At 36.4% G+C, this 21,698-nt stretch overlaps 1 protein-coding gene across 2 annotated transcripts in view; it reads left to right on the forward strand.

Moving 5' to 3' along the window:
• Positions 1–266: 266 nt before the first annotated feature.
• The window catches only part of LOC122817351 (probable calcium-binding protein CML32), a 25,547-nt gene continuing 4,115 nt past the window's right edge, over positions 267–21,698 (forward strand). For both annotated transcript variants that reach the window (XM_044090557.1, XR_006367216.1), the window contains exons 1-3: positions 267–340; positions 7,773–7,817; positions 16,203–16,338. In XM_044090557.1, the coding sequence (XP_043946492.1) occupies positions 338–340; positions 7,773–7,817; positions 16,203–16,338 (184 nt within the window). In that variant the 5' untranslated portion in view covers positions 267–337. The remainder of the gene's footprint in view (positions 341–7,772; positions 7,818–16,202; positions 16,339–21,698) is intronic.

The raw sequence follows: 21,698 nt of genomic DNA on the forward strand, positions 1-21,698 counted from the left end.
CAATTTACAAAATGTAATCCATTTTTTTAATAGAAAACTGTAGTTAACAGGAGGTATATTTCTGCATTAAATCTTTTTCCATATTATTACATACAAGACAATTTAACTTCAGTTCAGTACGTTATTATTTTTTGTTTCAAAACTCTTTAGGTATGTGTGGAGTCCTCTTACCCTGAAGCAACAAAATGTTCAGAAACACCCAGGTGTGCACTTGCATTCCTTTGTACAGGTGAGCCTGCCAACTATTTATAAATGCTTTCAGTGTCATCCAGGCAACAGACTGTTTCAGTAACATTGACTGTGAGCTCTGTCATACATTTCCACTCCTCAAAGGAAAATGGTAAGTGTATATTTTTTATTGAAAGCTATGCAAGATATCTAAGGCAGCTGCATTTTTAGCTAGAAAACAAACATTTTTTAGGTTTCCTGAGATCTATGGAATCATTTGCAGTATGTTTTGCTGATTTTCAATTTTTTATTAAAGCACAGTTAATTTAAGACTTTTTTAAACTCAGTTTGAACATTTTACTAGGGAAGATGTCATGAGATGTTCTGAGAGTCATTTCCAGCTGCAATTATGAAGGTATTAATGGTTCTAAAGGGACCAAAATGAAAACATAACTACTAAAATTACAGCAACAAAATAATAAAACTTGTCAGTGGTACTTGGAATATATGGAGTTCTTTTTCTTGGACAATTCTACAAAGGGCCATGCTGACACAAAAGCCTAATAGCTTAAGAGACAGACATGAAGAAGTCAGTCATTTAGTATGTCTGGGAAGTTGGGTGTGAAAAATGAATGTTATATATCTAAGTAAACAGGTATCTTAATCCACATATGTACACACGTGTGCATGAGCACATATGTCAGTGCTGTGCTTGCACACACTCACTTGTATGCATACTTGTGCCTACAAGTTATATGAAACAAAGGTTTAATGACCAGTTCTTCTGCTGAACTTTTTATTCTCACATTTGCCTGCTGCAGTCAGTAGATATTTTATTTATTTATTATTTGTTTACCGGGAAAGTCTGACTTGGAACAAAGCCAATTTTCAGCAGAGGCCCAGGGAGAAACACTCCAGATGTATGTCTTTGTAATGTGGGAGGAAACCAGGTCTTCCCAGAGGAAGCCCGCATGAATGCAGGGCAGACATGCAGACTCCACACAGAAGATACTCCAGCTGAGAATCAAACCCGGGAACTTCTTGCTGGGAGGTGACAATGTTACTGCTACACTACTGCGCCATCCAAAGTGCTGCAGTGGCAAATAAATATATGTTTGTAATTTGAATGCTATGGATATGTTTTTCACCTTGAATTCTTTTTTGATACATGCATCTTGCTCTGTGCTCATTTTGTTATGAACCAGTCCTCTTAATTACACTTGATTAATGAAACACATATGAATGATTATTCTATGCACAGGAACATGCACATTCAAAATTCTAGTTTTTTTGTATACCATATAATTGAGACAGGATTTTCAAGACCTGTTTTGTCGAAGGAAGCTTTTTTGTAATCTTTTGTTGGATTGCTTTGTGACATACCTCTCAACCTCTTAGTACAAGAATTCTGAACAAAGAGAAAAATAATGGGGGAAAGACAATGACAGAATTGTCAGGATGATTCGTAAATATTGCTCTTATAAATTTATAAAGTTTAGAGAATAACAGGTTTTGCATTTGCATGAATTTTCTGAAGGGTATGAAGTCATAAATGCAAATGTCCGTCACTGTTTAGTGTTTTCAATCTTAAAATATATGACAGAAAAAAATGCAAATTTTATGAAGAACAGACCAAAAATATAAGGCAAAAAATCTGGACATTCTGTGCAAATCTGTACAGTTGAGTTGTATGCTTTGGGTACATTTTCAGAGTTATTGCCAGATATTTTGTGCAATTGTTTTGCAAATTTTCAGTGATTTTTTTTTCTGTGATGTGATGGAGTTTTACTGATTCATTTGCAGCAGAGTACAAATGAGGTAAAAAAAAATGGGTGTTTCTACAGATAAGTGTTTGCTCTTCTTCCCTGGTTGGGCAGCTGTTGAGTGCAAAACCTCTCACAAGAGAGGAACAGGGATGGCTGGCCACCACCCCTCCTGTGAAAACCCGTATTTTTTGGTGTGCTTTCATAGTCTGTGAATTTCAGCATTTTGGGTTTGTGTATCATGGGTTTGATTACTGTAGTTTCTGTTAAATGATATGAGTCCCTCAGTATACTATTATAACTTGCAAATAAAAATGTACACAAATTAGAAGAAAAATATCAAAGGCTGAATATGTCAATCAGTAAGCTTCTTCAAAATGAGTGTCCCTTTAAGAGTGAGCAGTAAGCCAATAATGTAATTAGGAACAAATTGTGAGGGCTGATAATAGGGATAATGGCTTATAGGGGGACAAAATGAAAGATACTTGCAAGAAGGAACATAAAGTGGATAGGACTAGGTCAAGAGCTAGGAAGATGCATTTCTTTTATTACAAACCCCTCCCAAACACAACCATAAGACTTAGATTGCATGTTCATTCCTGGTGTTGACCATGTATACCAATTGGTAACCAATGTGGCTTAATGGCTGTTTTCATACATGTTTACCAATTCCTTTATTCAACTAGAGCTAAAAATTTTACCTCATCACAATAATAGCTCTTATGGTATATTCTGGTTCCATATGATTATGTATTTTGTTTTAATTCATATGTTAACTAAGTACAAGAGGCATAAGTGCCCCTTTGCATGGGGTGACTAAGGAGACCTGTCGGTTTAAGGGACTTGTGGAGTCATACAGTTTGTAAGTAATGACCAAGGGAATCAAACCAAAAATAGAATGAAGTGGATTAACAGTTCACTAAGTGAGCTTTCTGTGTTAAACTGCCAGATAGTGCTCTGTCAGAGCTATAGGAAGTGGTAATTGTCCTTCAGAAATGCAGTAGAGGAGCCAAGGATGTCATAATGGCATTTATCCTACATCCATCCTCTATCCACTGGCAAAAACATGGAAGGGAAAATACATAACCATCTCTTGAATAATGTCTATTTTCAAGGTGACCTCATTAAATAATAGCATGGATTCTGATTTAGATATGGAATGGATATTATATGACTAACAAATCAAGTTATCAGGAATGTTGCTTAGAAAAAGGACAGCCCCAAACACTCTGCACATATGGCAACAGTGCAGGGCCAAAAAAAAAGAAACTCTCCAATGAAAAAATGGTGCACACAGAAATACAGTGCAATAATTATTTTATTTTAATAATAAAATTCATAAATAGTCATTCTCTTTCTATGTATCTTTTATAAACTTTTGTAATTTAAATGCATTATTTTATTTTTTGCACTGGAGCTTTTCTCCCCAGGCCTACACTAAAAATGGGCTTGCTTAGCCCAGTGGACTTTCCTGGTAAACAAATGTCAATAATTAAATAATTAAATAAATAAATAAAATGTCCAGAGGATATATAAATAATCAACAGCAAACTGGTTTCGTCCAAAGCCTTCCTCAACTCCACAAAAATATAGAAAATCATAAACCTTTACATAAAATATATATAAGAGAAAATCTACACCACCCCTTTTTTAGGACCAATCAAAATGCATCATTTAAACCTGGAGGAAATAATGCCCCAGTCTCACAATCCAAGCCCGTTCTTTTTTTGTTAATAAATCATGCCATCTAAGTTTATCTGGTCCCTTAAAACATATCTGATCAGTAGCAGTAAATCTAAAGGTAGCCGTAGAATATCGCGACACATGTTTATATAAAGCATTAGTCAGCCGCTTATTCCTGATACCACTTAAATGTTCAAAAATATGCAGTTTAAATGGTCTGGAAGTCCGCCCCACGTAAAAGGCAGAACAAATACATTCCACTAAATATATAATCCACTCAGAAACACAGTTATTGAAACATTTAATATCAAATGCAGAATAAGTATTTCTTTTGATGAAAATTGTTTAATTTTCATAACATGTTTGCCAGCTGCACAATGTCCATAAGGAAAGCAACCCAGGAAGGGTATGACTCCTAAAAAAGTTTGTACATTACCAGTAAGATGACTAACTTTTTTTAAATAATTCAAAAAATTACCAATGGTCTTACCCCTTCTGTAAGTGAATCTTCATTATGTTGGTAACAATTTAGCCAATTTATTCTCAGCAAAAACAACACCCATGTGTTTATTAATGAGTTCACAAAATAGTTTGGTATTACTACCAAAACTGGTGATAAACCGAACATTCGTATTATGTTAATTGGAATCATGATATTGCAATAAAGAATCTCTATCCACAGACTGAGCTTGATTCTGAGCATGTTCAATAACCAACTTCTTATAACCCTTAGCACTAAACCTAATATTAAACTCCTGATTGTGTTTCAGCAACTCATCCTCAGAAGAGCAAATTATCTTAAACCTTAAAAATTGTAATTTAGGTATATTATTAATGATGTATGGTGGATGGCAACTGTTCACTTCTAACAAAGAGTTATAATGAACCTTTTTATGAAATAAAGAAGTACGTAATGTTCCATCAGCATTTTTGTAATTCTAACATCCAAAAAGGAAATATCCTGGATATCATACACAACTGAAAATTGCAAGCCCCACATATTACCACAGAAACAAAAAACGATAAATCCAAAAGCCAGCAAGAAGACCAACCATGTCCAAATGAGACAACACACTTTATTCAAGTTTAGTGCTTTCTTCTGCACTATAGAGACCTCATCTGAACAATTTTACACACAGCACCCAGCCGTTTATATACCCACCCCCAATTATTCAATCAACCTTGTATTTAATTTAAAAGCAATATCCACAAAAATGTCAAAACATAAAATTTTTTTTTTTTTTTGATAAAAACATTAGTCATTTTATAACCTTAAAAATCTAAAACACTCTACTTAAAAAATATATATAAGTACATATTGAATTAAACTCCTGAGCTACTAATACTAAAACCAAAATACAACCTCTAAAATTTACTTACAAGTAACTTTGTTACATTAACCTAAGATGTGATCAAGTTTTAAAATGCTAGCAATAGTTATAATTTAATTTATACCTGGATACTGGGAGGCATTTAAATACAATTGCCACCTCAGTTCCAGTACATCCAAGTGAACATCTAAAATACATCCCTGCTCATCCTTGAATAATTGTTGAACAACTAGAAATTTAAAATGATGGCCTTGATGTTCCTTTACATGCCTGTAAAGGGCACTAGTAATTCTACAGTGCCTCAAATCACCCTAATGTTCATCAATTCTTACTCTGAATTTTCTACATGTTTTGTCTATATAAAAATAGGACAATCCTCACACTTGGCCATGTAAATTACATTGTTACTATTACAATTATAATGCCCTTTGATATTAATGACCTTTCCATTGACTCTAAACTTTTCCTTAGTTTCTAATATAAATGGACAAAAAGCACAAGAGTTACATTTGTAGTTGCCAATCTTTCTGTTGTTTTTTCCATCTCTTTTTATACCTTCCAAAATGTGTTTTAGAGATCTATCCCTCCTGAAAACATACCTAAGACCTTTTCCAACTTTTTGTGCAATGTTGACATCAAACTGTAAAATCTCCAAGTTGGCTTTTATAACTTCAGTAATGGCGTTGGCTACAACATTGTAAGTTATAATCAGGGTTGAAGTGGGGTTCATTCCATTATCCGCACATCCCATGGATCCCAAAAATCCATTACCTAATATAGGCCTGTATATGCCTATATGTAGGAATACACACACACACACACACACACACACACACACACACATATATATATATATATATATATATATATAGAGAGAGAGAGAGAGAGATAGAGAGAGATGTATATAAATATAAACACAAACATATATTGGGAAAATGGAGTATTGCTGCCATACTTGGGAGTACAGGGGACTTGCCCCCTAAAAAAAACCTTGGGAGTACATTGCTTTGTGCTTGAACCTCCTAAGGATTTAAATGTTTACGTTTAGCTCAATCATGTTTCAAAATTAACAAGATATCAGTTATTCATGGTAAATCCCTAATATATCCGATAATAAACATTATAGTTATGTCTAATGATTTTAACTGATGATTTTAACTGTAAACAAGATAAACTGATTTATTTTATTTTGTTCATTTTAACAAGGCAATGGACTGATCCTAAAAGGACATATTTCACTCACTGCCTCGGTTCACACCAGTAAAAAAAAAGTGTACAAAAATGAACAAAATACATATATACAGCATGAAGAGGACACACATAAAAGGAAACAGTGTTTGAATTGTGCAGGATAATAAAATTATAAAGTATAAACCGATGTACATAAACTAGAGTGCAGTAATATGGTAAATGAATATGCACATGTAATATGCAAGTTATAGAGTCTCACCAAAAGAACAAATTAATATCATCGGCATTAAATGCATGAAAAGAATGAGATAAGAAACTGGAAGCTATTAAGAAATAGCACCTTATGGCTTGCTTAAAACAACAAGAATTAAATGTGTCTTTTAGTAAAGCTTTCAGTCTAAAGTTGAAATTATTATTATTATTTTTTTTTTAATTTAAATAATAACAGATGGGGAAGAAGCAGTTCATTTGAAGATGAAAGGATAATGGAATTGTAATAGTTAATAGTGGAGTAACAGAAATAGCAGGATGTTGAATTTTCATGGAGATAAATCAAAGACTTGTGAAATGGAATTATTTGTAGTCTAAAAGGCCCCTAATAGAGGAGACGACACGATAACAGTATTATGAACATTCTGCTACAAATAATTGCAAAAATGAACACAGAATTTATCAAAAAAACTTATTTACTTTAAACATTATTTAAACATTATTGTAAATGAATACTTTATCTGGCTTTTTTATAACTCTGGTTTAGTTGCACTGATGTTTTACAAGGTATGTAGTTTTATGACTGCTTGGCTGTTACCACGAATGCTCTCTACATGGCTAACATGCATGAAATTATGTGACTATCCCTGACTTTTACAGCTGGAGTTTTATCTGTTATACAAGTGTTGTCTAATCATATTATGCTTGAAGAAGGACCACTGACTTACTGGCACTTCCCAGCCAAACAAAATGCAATGAATATACCAATAAAGTAAGCATAGGTTAAGGAAAGAGGGAACGCCACCTGACTACAACGTATTGTATTAACAGAAAGGCAGCAGAAACAGAACAAAACATTTTTAAACCAGTACAGTGAGAGGGGAATGAAGTTAAGAAGGAAGAAAGTGAATGCACGAGAAAAGTATAAAAGGTAGAAAGCATAATATGATGAAAAATAGCCAGATTAAAATTCAGATTTAAGGGTTGCACTGAGTAAGTTACCCAACATCAAGGGGAAAGATGATAATGAAAGTTTACAAAGATTATAATTATAACTGAATTTCCTCAAGGGATAAAATCTGGACACTTATTCAGCTTAAAGAGGATTCATTATGTCTCTACATACAAATTTGGAGAGATTACATTTGGAAAATTTAATTATATTGATAGTTGATCTCACACATGATCTAACAAAAGACAGTAACTGTGTGAATGTGTCCCATCTGGCTACACTTGAAGCTTGTTACAACAAAACAATTAGCATAATACTAAATCCTGAAGTCAACAACTTGCAATTTCATTTAACATGTTCTTACATATTTTTAGAACTTACATGTTTTGGAAATGACCTTCTCTGATTAAAATGTGCTGATGATCCAAATGCATTTTGATAGGGCAGTCACTATATCTCTGTTCTCTGTTTCAGTCAGTTGAAGACAAAGCTAAGAAAAATTTTGAAGAGTTTGACAAGGTGAGTAGTTCAACTGAATCTGAAAAAAACATGGTATTGTATACTGGGGTATTTGCTTCTCAGGTAATGATGCTACATCTTATAGCAATGTCTATATAAACTGCAATTCCTTTAACAGCACTGTGTTTTAAATTTTTGACATACACATCGGAAAAGCAGTGGACACTGCATATGATACAGATGGCAGGAATATATACAAACTCTGAAATCGTGGTGTCTTGGAGTGTTCCCCATTCTCACAGGTACAACAAAGTCAGAGTTAGTATATATAAGTAGCAGGAATATAATGACACAGTCTTCCAGCCGCAACCTGTTGATGGGTGCAAATGTTTTAATGGTGTGCAGGGAGTTTCAGAATTGTATTTGTTTTTAACCGAATCACCACAGTTGGAACTCACACGTGCAATAAATACCCATCATTCACAACAGCTTGCTGTCAGAGCATCTGGTAATTTACTACAGTAAATTTTCTGTTAATACATTATAATATACCAGTCAGTTATTGTCATATAAATGTTGTGTTTAAGAGTGCACTGTATGAATTCCATTTCACTGCTAGGTTAGCGCAAGGTGCAAAATATTGATGCCTATTACACGAATTACAGTGCTGTAGATGTCATCACCTATAACCATGTTTTTAACTTATAGTGTATGTGAACTTGTTCAGAATGGATATCGTTGAAAATTAATATACAGACAGGTAACAACTTATTGTATAATTATTTATTATATGTAACGTGACTCATGTTTAAATGTCAGGAAATGACAAGTGGTAAAAATGGTAAAGGCAGGAAAGCTTTACTTTTACAGGAAATGCAGATATCTTGCAGATACTAATGGAGCGTGGTCTCATTTAACTGGTGAAAGTGGCATCTCACAAGAATAGCCTGAACAGCTATGACAAGGTTTGCTGAAACAGGTTAATGCAGTCAGCAACCATGGCAGGACTCTTGATAGGGGATCACCTAAGTGACTGATTGCACCCATAAAAAAGCACAGGCTATCACTGCAGCACAGAATGTCATGGGGTGAACACAAGCAATCACTGCAATACAGAATGTCATAGGGGTGAGCACAGGCTACTAGTACAGCACAGGATGTCTTGGGTTTAGCACATGCTTTCAGTGCAGCTCAAAATGCCATGGGATGAGCACAGGGTATCAGTGCAGCACAGAATATCATGGTGTGAGCACAGGTTAACAGTGCAGCACAGGATGCCATGGCGGTGAGGAAAGGATATAAGTGCAGGACAGGATGACACAGTTTATCAGTGAGGCACAGAAGGTTATGGGGGTTAGTATAGTATATCAGTGCTACACAGGATGTCAGCGGGGTGAGCACAGGCTACCAGTGTGCCACAAGATGTCATGGTATGAGCACGGGCTATCAGTGCAGCACATGATGTGAGTACAGGCTATTAGTGCAGCATAGAATGCCATAGGGGTGAGCACAGGCTATCAGTGTGCCACATGATGTCATGGGGTGAGCACAGGCTATCAGTACAGCACATGATGTCACAGAGGATGAGCACAGGCTATCAATGCAACACAGGATGCCATAGGGGTGAGCACAGGCTATCAGTACAGCACATGATGTCACAGAGGATGAGCACAGGCTATCAGTGTGCCACATGATGTCATGGGGTGAGCACAGGCTATCAGTACAGCACATGATGTCACAGAGGATGAGCACAGGTTATCAGTGCAACACAGGATGTCACTGAGTGAGCACAGGCTCTCAGTGTGTCATTTGATGAAATGGGGAGAGCACAGGCTATCATTACAGTACAGAATGTCATGGGGTGAGCACAGACTATCAGTGCAGCACAGGATGTTATGAGGGAGAGCACAGGCTATTGGTGTGCCACAGGATGTCACGGGATGAGCACAGACTATCAGTGTGCCATATGATGCCATGGTGGAGAGCTGAGGCTATTGTTGCTTTACAGGATGTCATGGGGTGAGCACAGGCTATTGATGTGGTAGAGGGTGTCATGGGGTTGAGCACAGACTATCAGTGCAGCACAGGATGTCGTGGGGGTGACTTCTACTTAGTTGACAGAGAAACACCCTATGCTGTGTCTCACAGAGAAAAGCCCCACAAGCAAATAGTTTACATTTAGACACATTACTTACTTTTACATTTATTTAGGTGTACTTGAAATTATGTAAACAACATAAAATCGACAGCAAAATGATCAACAAAAAATATCTAAACTGAAAAAGTGTTAAACTGAAAAATATATAAACTGAAAAACACTAAATAAATTTGAATTTACACTAGTGAAGAGTTTATGTCCTTTCCCCACGGTTGCGTGACATCAGATATGGCATATTGTAACTCACAAAGGGTGTGGGAGTGTAGCCTCCCTCATGGGGTATGCAGGGGGGCTTGTCCCCCTGTAAAACATTGAAAATTGTGACATAATCTAAGCGCATATAAAACCATTGAAAAAAAATTAAGCAACATTTTCTCAATGTTTTTACCCCCCCCCCCACCACCACACAGACACCCTTACTAATTATATATACCAAGTTGGTTTAACTCCAAGGTCGCACAACAGTGGGGAAAGGGCACAAACCCTTGTTTAGATATTTTTCACTTTAGATCTTTTTACTTTTAAATGTTTTTCTGTTGATCATTTTGCTGTTGATCATGTACTGTTCAGATTATTTCAGGTTCACCTGTATATATATATATATATATATATATATATATATATATATATATATATATATATATATATATATAGAGGTAGTTATGTATACATATACATGATCTACTTTAAATTAATCAAAAAGCCATAACATCTAGTTGCACAACAATGAGAAGAAAATCACAAACATTTACATTAACGAACGTACAGATCATCAGAAGTTTTCACAGCGAAAGGAGACAGATGGCCAGCCTAGTGAACTTTGTCCTTTTCTCCACTATAGTGTGATCTTGGAGTTGGTATATTTAGTTGGGGTGGGCGAAGCCCCTCACTTGGGTAGGTTTTGTTTGCTTCATTTTTTTGTTTTAAAGATTTGTTGGCCAAGTGTTTACATCTCCAGTGAATGCTTCCAATGATCTAGAAGTTCGTTAATGTAAACTTTCATGATTTTTGTCTCACTGTTGTGCAACTCGATGATATGGCTTTTCGATAATTTAACATATATCTGTATATATATATATATATATATATATATATATATATATATATATATATATATACATGCTAACGTTCTTCACAGCATGCCCTCTCTTCTTACTGAACACATGCCCTCCTGAATACTGAATTGTCTGAAAGTAGGAATGCTGGATATTTGTATATTGTAGGGAGATTTGTTTTTGAGTATGATAAGGGGCTGTGTGTGTGTGTGTGTGTGTGTGTGTGTGTGTGTGTGTGTGTATGTGTGTCTGTGTGTGTGTGTGTTAAGTGTAAGTGTTTGTTGACTAGATTAAGAGTAAGGGTTAAGTAGGGGGATAGATTTAGTCTTGTGTATTTGTGTGCTTATGTATTTGTAGTGTGTGTTAGTGCTTTTTTCAGTTATGCTGTTAGGGAATGAGTTGTTTGTAAGTTAATATGGTGGGTTGGGATTTGGGCAGGAGGCAAGGTGGTGTGTAGCCTTTCCCATGGTGGTACAAGCTTGGAGTAGGTTACAATTACTAATAGTATTTTATAGTAAAAGTAGTTTACACTTAGCAAGGAGATGCCAGAGGTCTTGTACTGGGAGTATGGTGACTTGTTCCCCTAATTTCAACCTGGCACAAATACTGGAATTTGAATGTTTTTGCTGTTAAGATTTTAGTACAGTCAATGTGGTCTTTATGGAATGCCATCTATCCATCAAATCATTTTAAACTTCTTATCTTAGAAGGGTTCATGTTGATAAAAATGTGAGTAGGGCAAACCAAGATTCCTTATCCCCAACAAGGGTCTCTCACTCCTCCTGGGATATGGCAAGGTTTTCCCTAGCCAGCTAAGAAATATCATCTCTGTAGCATGTCATTGGTCTGCTTCACGTCCTCTCGATGGGCCATGCTTGGTATTCCTTCAGTGGTGCAGCCTATCTGCTGAGGTCATCTCGACTGGCTTATGGTAATCCTGAGTACAAATGGCTCAATTTGAAAATCCATCTAGGTTGCTAAGCTCTTCACTTTGTCACAGAGAGTAAACTCAGCAAACCTACAAAAGAGCCATCCTTCCATCACTTGCCTCCATGAGTTTGTCCTATTAATCACTAGTCAAAGTTTCTAGTCAAAGGTGAGGAAGGGGACATAGATTGAGTGGTAAACTCAGAACTTTGTCTTATGGCTCAGCTGTCGCTCCCCCACTACAGTCTGGTACAATGGTGCAGTAGTGTTGCCATTGTACCCATCTGCTGATCAGTCTCCTGAGGTCCTCTGCCCTTAGTCATTAAGAAGGTTGTAAAATGCTTAAACACCTGCACTTGAGGGAGCTGATCCACCCACCTTGTAGAGAGCATGTCACTCTTCTTGAAAGAAAACATGACCAATATTTTCTAAGTCATAACAGTGCTTTTCCAAAATGACACAAGGGGCCCATATCTGTTAGCTATGGAACAGTGTAGTTTTGCTAAGAGAACATCTTGCCTTTTGAATCTTGTGACTTTGTTTAAAATGGTAACAAACTCACTTGATGAGTAGATGTCACTACCTACTGCTTATCTGCTTATGTTTACAATGCTAAGACATTTAACACTATTCCACTTAAAGGAATAACTAATAAAAGAATGTCATTAGACAGAACTATAGCTAGGTCATCATCCTCCCTGTGCAGTTCCCTAAATTGGCACTCTCTCAAGTCAAAGTTGAGGATCAAAAAAGAAAGATCTTCTCAAGATAAAAGCCCACCCCCACCCCCCAAAACAAATAGCTCTTGTGCATTTTCAGGCTATGTTACATATGTAACAAGCAGCTTGCTAAAGCTCACACAGTAAGCACTTCATTGATTGGCTATGCAAGTTAGCTTGGCCAACCAAGTTAATTAACTCAGAAAAAAAGTTGCTTTCGCCCATTACTTTCAATAGGTGATATTATGTTACAAGTAAGTGCAGGGGAGTATAAAGGACAGGTATTTGTGCATGTGTGTGTGTGTGTGTGTGTGTGTGTGTGTGTGTGTGTGTGTGTGTGTGTGTGTGTAGGGGGAGCTAGTTAGGGGAATATATATATATATATATATATATATATATATATATGTGTGTGTGTCCTGGTTTTATGATTAAAAAGTACATTTCATTGACACTACATGACTGAACTCACTTTCTCAAAAGTGCATTTTGTCAAAAATGCACTTTCACTGAAAGGTAACTAAGCAAACAGTTGTTATGTAGATTTAGTTGTACATCTACACGTTCTGTTAATTGTACAACTAAGCAAACTGTTGCTTAGATCGTGGTACAGCAGGGATAAGGAAATATTCCCTTTTCCCCACTGTAGTGCGATCTCGAAGTGAGAATATTAAAGTAGGAGGTATGTGGGGGGTACAGGGGGGCTTGCCCCCTTGCATAAACGTGAGTACTGTTTTATTTTGTAGTTTTTTTTTTTTTTTACGAAAGTGCATTTTCGATAAAATGCACTTTCGGAAAGTGAATTCACTCTTGTACATACTTTCAATGGATCAGCATAGATCCATATATATATATATATATATATATATATATATATATATATATATATATATATATGTGTGTGTGTGTGTGTGTGTGTGTGTCGTGAATGCAGAAGCATGGGCCAGTACTGTGAATCAGCACCCTACTCCATCCGTCCCTCCACTATTCAAGAGAAGAGGAAAAAAATATACTTTACTGTAATAAGCCCCAACCATTCAGGTCCTATTTCTGTGCCCTGTCCCCAACCTTCCCTACCTCAGTACTGCCTGCACTGTGTTACAGCACTTCTGCTTTAGTTAAAAAGAAATCTCACAAAAAGCCATACTACTGGGTGAGTGTATCCGTGAGTGCAATTGGGAAGGGGGGTGTTGTGTATGTGTGTGTGTGTGTGTGTGTGTGTGTGTGTGTGTGTGTGTGTGTGTGTAGAAGGGGATGTCATACCTGCAAACTCCCCCAGACTAAAAAGAACATCCTCCGGTATTGGGGGGAGTAGACACCAAGGAAATTTAAATATTACCCTAAACTCACTTAAAATCTTTATAGAACAGTTTTGCAATACAAAAGACATATGGGTGAGGAGGAGACAATAGACACCAAGAATACTCTTTAAATATTACCCTAAAGTCACTTAAAAAGTTAATAGGATAACAGTTTTACATCATAGAATATATATGGATGGGTGGGACTACTTAACATCAGGGATACTCAAGTTTAAACATTTCCCTAAACTGAGTTAAAAAGTTAATAGAACAAGAGTTTTACAACACAAAAGATGTGTGTGCAGGAAGAAATACTATACACTAGGATACTTTTTAATTGTTACTTTAAATCATTTAAAAAGTTGAGAACAAATGAGAGGGAGAAGGCTTCAAACACTGTCAACTCTGCACAGAGAGTAGCCCTCTGCACTAACACCTGACACCTAGGAGATAATCTGCACATTATCCTAAATTATAAGGGAGAAAAAAGCTTCAAACGCAGTGCCCTTGTTACAGAAAGAATCCCTTTAACTAAACAAAACTTTAGGCATGTTCTTGCATCTTAATGTATTTTCCTGAACAATATATGAAGCTGTAAAATCTGGTATTAATGACTGATTATAGTGGTCTGTGAGTTACGAGGGACAGGGCAGGTATAAGAAGCAAACTCAGGAATGCTCCTTAAAGTCAGGGACACTTGGGGCATGTCTGTGTGTGGTGGCTGACATACCCCTAAATGACCATGCTGAAGACTTCTGGACAAAGCCAGAGGAAAACCGGATGGTCCCAGGGAGAAATTTTAAATATTACTCTTTCTTAAAAAGTCAATACAGCTAGAGGTCTAGCATTACAATGCATTTTCTGCACATTAAGAAGAAAGAAACTCTAATGTCAGTCACCATAGACCATCTGTAATCATTTGTGGTTAACAAGGGGCAAAGGAATAAAAGGGTGCTACAGCAGGGAAATTCTGCTAACTAAGGAACTGGTAGAGATATGACACAGAGTGAGTGTGTGTGTGTGTGTGTGTGTGTGTGTGTGTGTGTGTGTGTGTGTGTGCGTGTGCGTGTGCGTGTGCGTGTGTGTGTGTGTGTGTGTATGATGATTAATGAAGAGGTGTCTGTGACAAAGCGATTATTGGGGTGCCAGAGGTGATTACTGCAGGAAAATGCTAAGTGCTAACAGTAACACCACATGACTCACAGATGTGAATTAACTGATAATGAGGTCACTCTTTATTGCAGCTAATGTAAGTCTAAATTGCACAGAAGTATCCCCTTTTGTCCACAGTGCTGGGGTACTTTATTAATCCCAGGCAGTCTTTTATATTTCACATGTGCCAGTGAGCTTTGATTACTAAGTTATATTTTTTAGAGTCATTCATTTCATTTGTATCGGATTCAACAACTGAAATTACCTAATGCTTCTTAATATTTAAAATAAAACTGGGCTAATATTATTTCAATATATGCTATTGAATCCAGGGTCTCATACTGTACATTTACAGAAATATTTCTTAGAGGAAAGCTACACTTAGCAGTTTCAGAGTCCTAGAGTCATGTAAAAACAGACAAAACATGTTTTTAGCATGAAACTTTCTTTCCTGGCTTCATCTCTTTTGTAGGTTGTAATATAAAAGCCAATTTCATTAAAGCCAACACTCAAAAATAGTGAAACAAAATGCTTGAAAACCAATAGAGAAAAACACTACTTTTTTCTTGTTTTTTGCAGGGGGCAACCCCCCCGCCAACTTATATATACCAACTCTGAAGTTGCACTTCTTTGACTACAGGAGAAATCTCCCTAAAAGGTGAATCACTGCTGCCGCACTCTCAGAAATCACACTGATTTCTTATGGAGAAAAGTGTTCAGCCTTATGCCATTCATCTTTTTTTTTCTGTGAGCTACAGAAGCTTGTGCAATTTCTCCTTAAGACTGTGTAAGTAAGTCATTTTATATACAAGAATTCCATCTTTTAGTATTTTCAGTCAAGGGACATTATTGTTATGATTATATATTGTCACTTCTGCGTATATGTTATCTAAACTTATCCAGCTCTGTAATGTAATGTTAGCCTTCCATCTCATATCCCATAATCTAAGCACATTGTTAGAAACCAATTAAAAAAAAAACTTTTAATTTCTAAGGGATAGTATTTATACAGTATTGAAATAAAATGAAAAAAAAAAGCTTAAAAATAATGTTACATTTTAATTTAGCTTTCTAAATTTGGATTATCAAAAGAATGATTTTAGGTAATGAGATATGAACCTTTGCTCTGTTCACAGAACAATGATAAATGCATAACTCTGGATGAATTTAAAGAAGAAATGAAACGACGACAACCAGATATTGATGATTGCACCGTTGAGAATTTGTTTAAATGCCTAGATAAATCTGGACAAGGAAAAGTTTCCTATGAAGGTAAGTTAAGGAACAAAGGTAATTATTTTATTTTACTTATCTGATATTTAATACCAAAGAGACATCCAAAACACTTATTGGCAGAGTCTAGACGTATGGCAGTAAAGTGTTCCAATAAAGGCAATAAAAATTTAGTACATGGGCAACCCTCCCATTAACAGTGTCAGTAAACCTCATATCTTAAAAATTACTTTGCAGAGATGGTTAAATGTATCATGATTCATTTAAGTTAAATTGTATCCCCTGTTGTCCTAAATGTACTTTTATTTCTGGAATCCTGGGGCAACTGTCAGATGTTACACAAACACAGGTGCACAGATCTGTCAGCTCTGCTGACCAGCTGTGGTAGTTTGTATTGTATTCATATGGTTTACAAGGCATTGCTCTTTCTCTTGACTGGAGGTAAATAATTAGTTTTAATGCCATGTTTTACCTTGTGGGAGGGTAGTTGTGTCAATACACCTTGGAGCTGCACCTTGTAAAGCTATTGGGATATGAAAACAATCAGTAATGCAGCGAGCTGCTAACAAACAGATAAACAACAGTATTTGTAGGTTAACATTTTTTCTGAAGTTATACTGGCAGTATTTAAAGGGGGCTGTGATTATTTCAGCATGTTCTTATCTTTTTTTTTTCAATAGCAATATTATGGTTGTTAAAACTATAATGGATTTTTGGAGCATCTTTTAGCACAATGGCTCAGTGGGTTTCTGCTCAGTAAAAAATGTAAATAAATCAATAATTAATATTATGTTTGGAAGACATTTGAGAACATATACAACACTGAACTCACTGATTTAGTTTTTTTTTCACCTCAGTACATATTTCTTGTGACAAGAGTAGCACATATGGGCTTTGCAGTTACGGGTGTGTTTGCGGTTATTCTATGGCAGGACCATCCCCCTCACCCAGTTTTCATAGGAAATATGGTATATTCTCTCCTGTGGTTACTCTCTATAATCATGTAGAGATTTATTTCATTTGAAACTGGAAAAGAGGAATTAAATATGGACCACTGCTTTGGAAATCATTAAATTATAAACCAAGTTAAACTACCGAAATGTGTTCCCAAAGGCTGAATATCAATGCAGCTGCCCACATCCTAGGTATGAATTATAGCTTTGGCAGTGGAGAGCAAGCCTAATGAAAGAGGCATACTTTACTAGATTACCTCACTTTCCCCAAGACAGAGGAGGCTGAGCAGTCTATCACTGCCAGAGCAATCCATATGAATATCTTGGGGTACTTTATAGTTGTGAGAAGTATAATAATCTAATCCCTAAACCAGGTACCTGTACTTTAAAATAATTGAGCATTTCCCCTACACTGAATGCTGACCATGGGCCATGTGAGATAAGAATATGTTAGGATGGTGTAACGCCTAAAGCCCATGTTGCACTATGATAAGTCTGCTTTTCCTGTGGTACAGTGAAAACCATGACGGTTTGCTGCATGGAGAGGGAGCCCTGCCAGTGGGAAGGTTGCATCAAGGTATCACTAGTTGCAGTTAGAAAAGGTAGAATAAATCTCTTGATACGCAACAAGGAGAACCAGAGCTTAACAGCAAACAGAAGAAAAGCAAAAAAAAAAAAAAAAGGGGGGGGGGAGCTATTATAAATTAAATGGACGCATATAATAAGAATGAGAATACATAGGAAGAAGCCTAGGAAAACTCAGGTAACAGTGGTACCCACCCTGTGGCTGCTAGTGCTTCTGTCTTCTGTCTTGTTTCAGATATGTTTACCAAATTACTAATTCTTATTAAAAAAACTAGCTGATAAAAGGGAAATTTCCCTGAGTGAAACCAGAAACGTAAATAAGTAATCAGAGCAGAAGCAGAGAAAAGGATTAGGAAGCAGTACAGAGAGTATACAGATGATTTATGTTGATATGGTAGTAATCCCATTAAAATGATAATCATATCCGAATATATTCTTAAAAATGAAATAAAGGATAATTTTGCTTCAAAAATCTCATTTGTGTAAATTAGGAAGCAACATCATCAGTACTTGTTATAAATGCGTCATAATGTCTATGTAAAAGAATAGATATAGTAATAGGACAGTAAGTTTAACTTTAAAATAGCTCATTTCTGAGGTAAAAGACATGTATTTATATGTGAGGTAACCAACACTGGCGGGATTAGTGGCAGATAAAAAACACAGTAATCACTCAAACCGCCCCAAAGATGTCAGAACTTCACTGATAAAAGAAAACCAAATTTATTGTATAATATAAAGATTTAGCACTTTCATTCACTTAATGTTATAGTGGACTTCAACAGAACTAAATAAAAGTCAATCACCACCCGTCATTTATACCTTTAATATAAAAACGTCATATACCAAATTAATGATCTTAAAGGCATATTGCCTAATAAATATTAAAACAAGCAATCCTTGAAATAACATCACAATAAATTACCCACTACTATAAAACAATTCATTAGTATATATCTGAATATGTATGCATGTATAAATGCATATAACCTAATAAATCAAATATATAATTATATTGTAGTAAAAAAACACATACCAATAGGCAGTTTTTTCCAATAAAGACCATTCAATTCATGCGGAATAAATAAATATGTCTATAAATAAATACCAGTAGAACATTGATTTGGTATAATATAACCTACCCTTAAAACACACTATAAATTCATAGCTCTTAGTTTAAGAATATCAGCTATGGATATATTCTCGTTCAAGCTCAGTGGATCCTGAGAATTGAGATTCAGCTGCCACAATAAGTTTATAGTTTCTAGTACAGTTTCCCAAGGTCTACCCCCAGGGTTTAATATAATCTTTTCAAGCACTGCAAATTGGAACAATTTGTGGGCGATGCAGTCAGTTTTATGATTACAAAGGGCATTATTCAAATTAATTTTACATATATCGTACTTGTAGTCATATATATGTTTATTGAATGGTCTTTAATATCATTTACAGAAAATGAATTTGAATGATGCCTTTTATAAACATACAGTGTGACCCTCTTGCAGTTTGATTTATGAATGCATAGCATTTCCATCAGGGTTGGGTCACTTACTGCCCTGTAAGCCAGGCACAGGTCACCCCTTAACAGACTGTTGGCCCCTTAACATACTGTTGGAGACAGAATACAGTGACAGAGCTTTTAATCTTTTCATGTAGAAATTGTTTTGTGTACCCTGTATTTTCTTGAAGAGAAATCTCTGTGGTCTCTCCAGCTGTTGCAGGTGTCTGGTGAAGTACATGCAAAAGGAAGCATTGTACTCAATTATTTGTCTGATGAAGGCTGAGTATAATGGAATTATAACATTGTTAAATCTAGATGTGATGCCTTTACTTATGTGATCTGCCACATAGAAGGATTTCCTTACCACTGTGGATACGTGGTCATCAAAGTTCAGATTGTTATCAGCCTGAGTACTCAGATCACATACAAGTGCATCTACACTTAGGGGGGGTCCTGTCTGTAATCTAATCAGCAAGAATATCAGCTTTCCCAAGGGAAAGATAATGCATTTTTTTGCATTTATCTTTATTCAGTGGCTTTGGTACCATTCATTTGTCTTCTTTAGCCCTTTCTGCAGTATATTAACATCGTTAGAGGACACATTGTTTGATTCCAGTTTGCAATCATCAGTGAACTTGGTCAGCCATAGGCCATCCATGTTTGTCTGGACTTTGGAGAAATACATTTTGAGCAGGAAGGTGCCCAGCAGAGAACTCTGTGGTACGCCACTGGTGACTAGTCTTTTGCTAGAGGTGAGTTCACCTACTTTGACAGTATGTGTCTTGATGAGGAGCCAATTGGCTACCCATCTAGTGACATAAGGGATAATTCAAAATTGGAAGAGTTTCTGTATAATACTTGAGTTGGAGATTGTGTCAAATGAGTGGGGGTTTGTGTCAAAATGACTTGGATAAGTCAAGATAGGTGGGTGGTATGCACTGTCTTTCCCTCATCCAGGGCCTTGGCTTTCTCAAAGAAGTCAACCAGGTTTAACAGGCATCATCTACCGTTAACGATTCCAAACTGGGTTGAGCCCAGAGTTTGGAGATTACCTCTGCCCTTGTTCATAAGGTCCATAATGATTCTTTCCATGGCCTTGCATATGAGGCTAGTCAAGTTTATTGGTCTATAATTCCCAGGGTTGTTTGATGGTTCCCCTTTGTGCTGGGGGATTGCTGTTGCTGTCCTGCATTCCTCCAGAACATAGCCAGTTTGCAGGCTGTTGTTAAACAGGGATCCAAGTGGATCTGCTAGAACATGTTTTAAGGCAACCTGGGATATTGTCTGGTCCAATGATGCCATGTTTTTGGCATTGGAGAGCACAGAGATGACTTGCTTTCTTGATATAATAAGCTGCGGAATAGTGTCAGGTATACTTTGGAAGATGACCGATGGAGACATGAGGGTGAAGTTTGTTCCAAATCTGTCAGCTAGCAGGTTGGCTATTATGTCTGGGTGAGTAAGGGTGGTGACATTCACAACCAGTTCAGCACATTGTGGGGTATTCCCTTTTAGATTTCAGATGTAGTTAAAGAATGCCTTGTGATTATCCTAAGCTAGGGAAGATATTTTTGTTTCATAATTAGTTTTGGAAGACTTGACAAGATCTCTAATTTGTTTGTTTAAGCTAGACAGGGATTTCTTCATCTGCTGAGCAAGTTCTCTCTTGTTTTTGGATGGTAGTTTCTTTGTCTTGTTGCATATTCTGTTTATACCAGGGATCCACCAGTGTGGCTTGTTTTTTGGCAAGATCTGGTTTTAATATGGTCAGGTACAGCTGACAAGTGCTTAAGTGGTTATACAGGACACTGGTGTACACCTCTGCATAGGAGTCCATGTTATTTGTGTTTGAGAGAGCTTTGAAACTTCTTATACTATTATTATGGTTTGTCTTGGAAAAATACTTAATTGTTTTTGAGCTAGATGAGGTATCTGGCTTTATAATTACATTGAATGAGACTGATTTATGGTCTAATCTCACCAGCGAGGATATCACATGAGGTGGGGGGTGCAGTTCTCCCCCATGTTAGTGAGTACTATGTCCAGGACATTTGAGCAATTGTGGGAGTGCTGACTAGTTCTTTCTGAGCATTTGTACTGACAAAGTCCAAGAACTTCTGAGTCAACATGTTTGTGGTCATATATGTTTCACAGTCGATGGAAGGATAATTAAAATCACCCATGAATAAGGTGTTGGGCTGTATGGCAAGTGACTGCAGTAAGTCTGTATATGTGGTATGCTTCTCCTGGTTCATGGTGGGAGACCTATAGGTAGCTATGATGTTGTAGGGCATTTTGCCTGTAGCTAAATGGACATGGAGTAGCTTGAGAGAGTCATACTGTCTGACCAGTCTTGAGAT

The sequence above is a fragment of the Protopterus annectens genome, chromosome 12.part0, assembly GCF_019279795.1.
Source record: "Protopterus annectens isolate FY-2018-M chromosome 12.part0, PAN1.0, whole genome shotgun sequence".
NCBI lineage: Eukaryota > Metazoa > Chordata > Ceratodontiformes > Protopteridae > Protopterus > Protopterus annectens.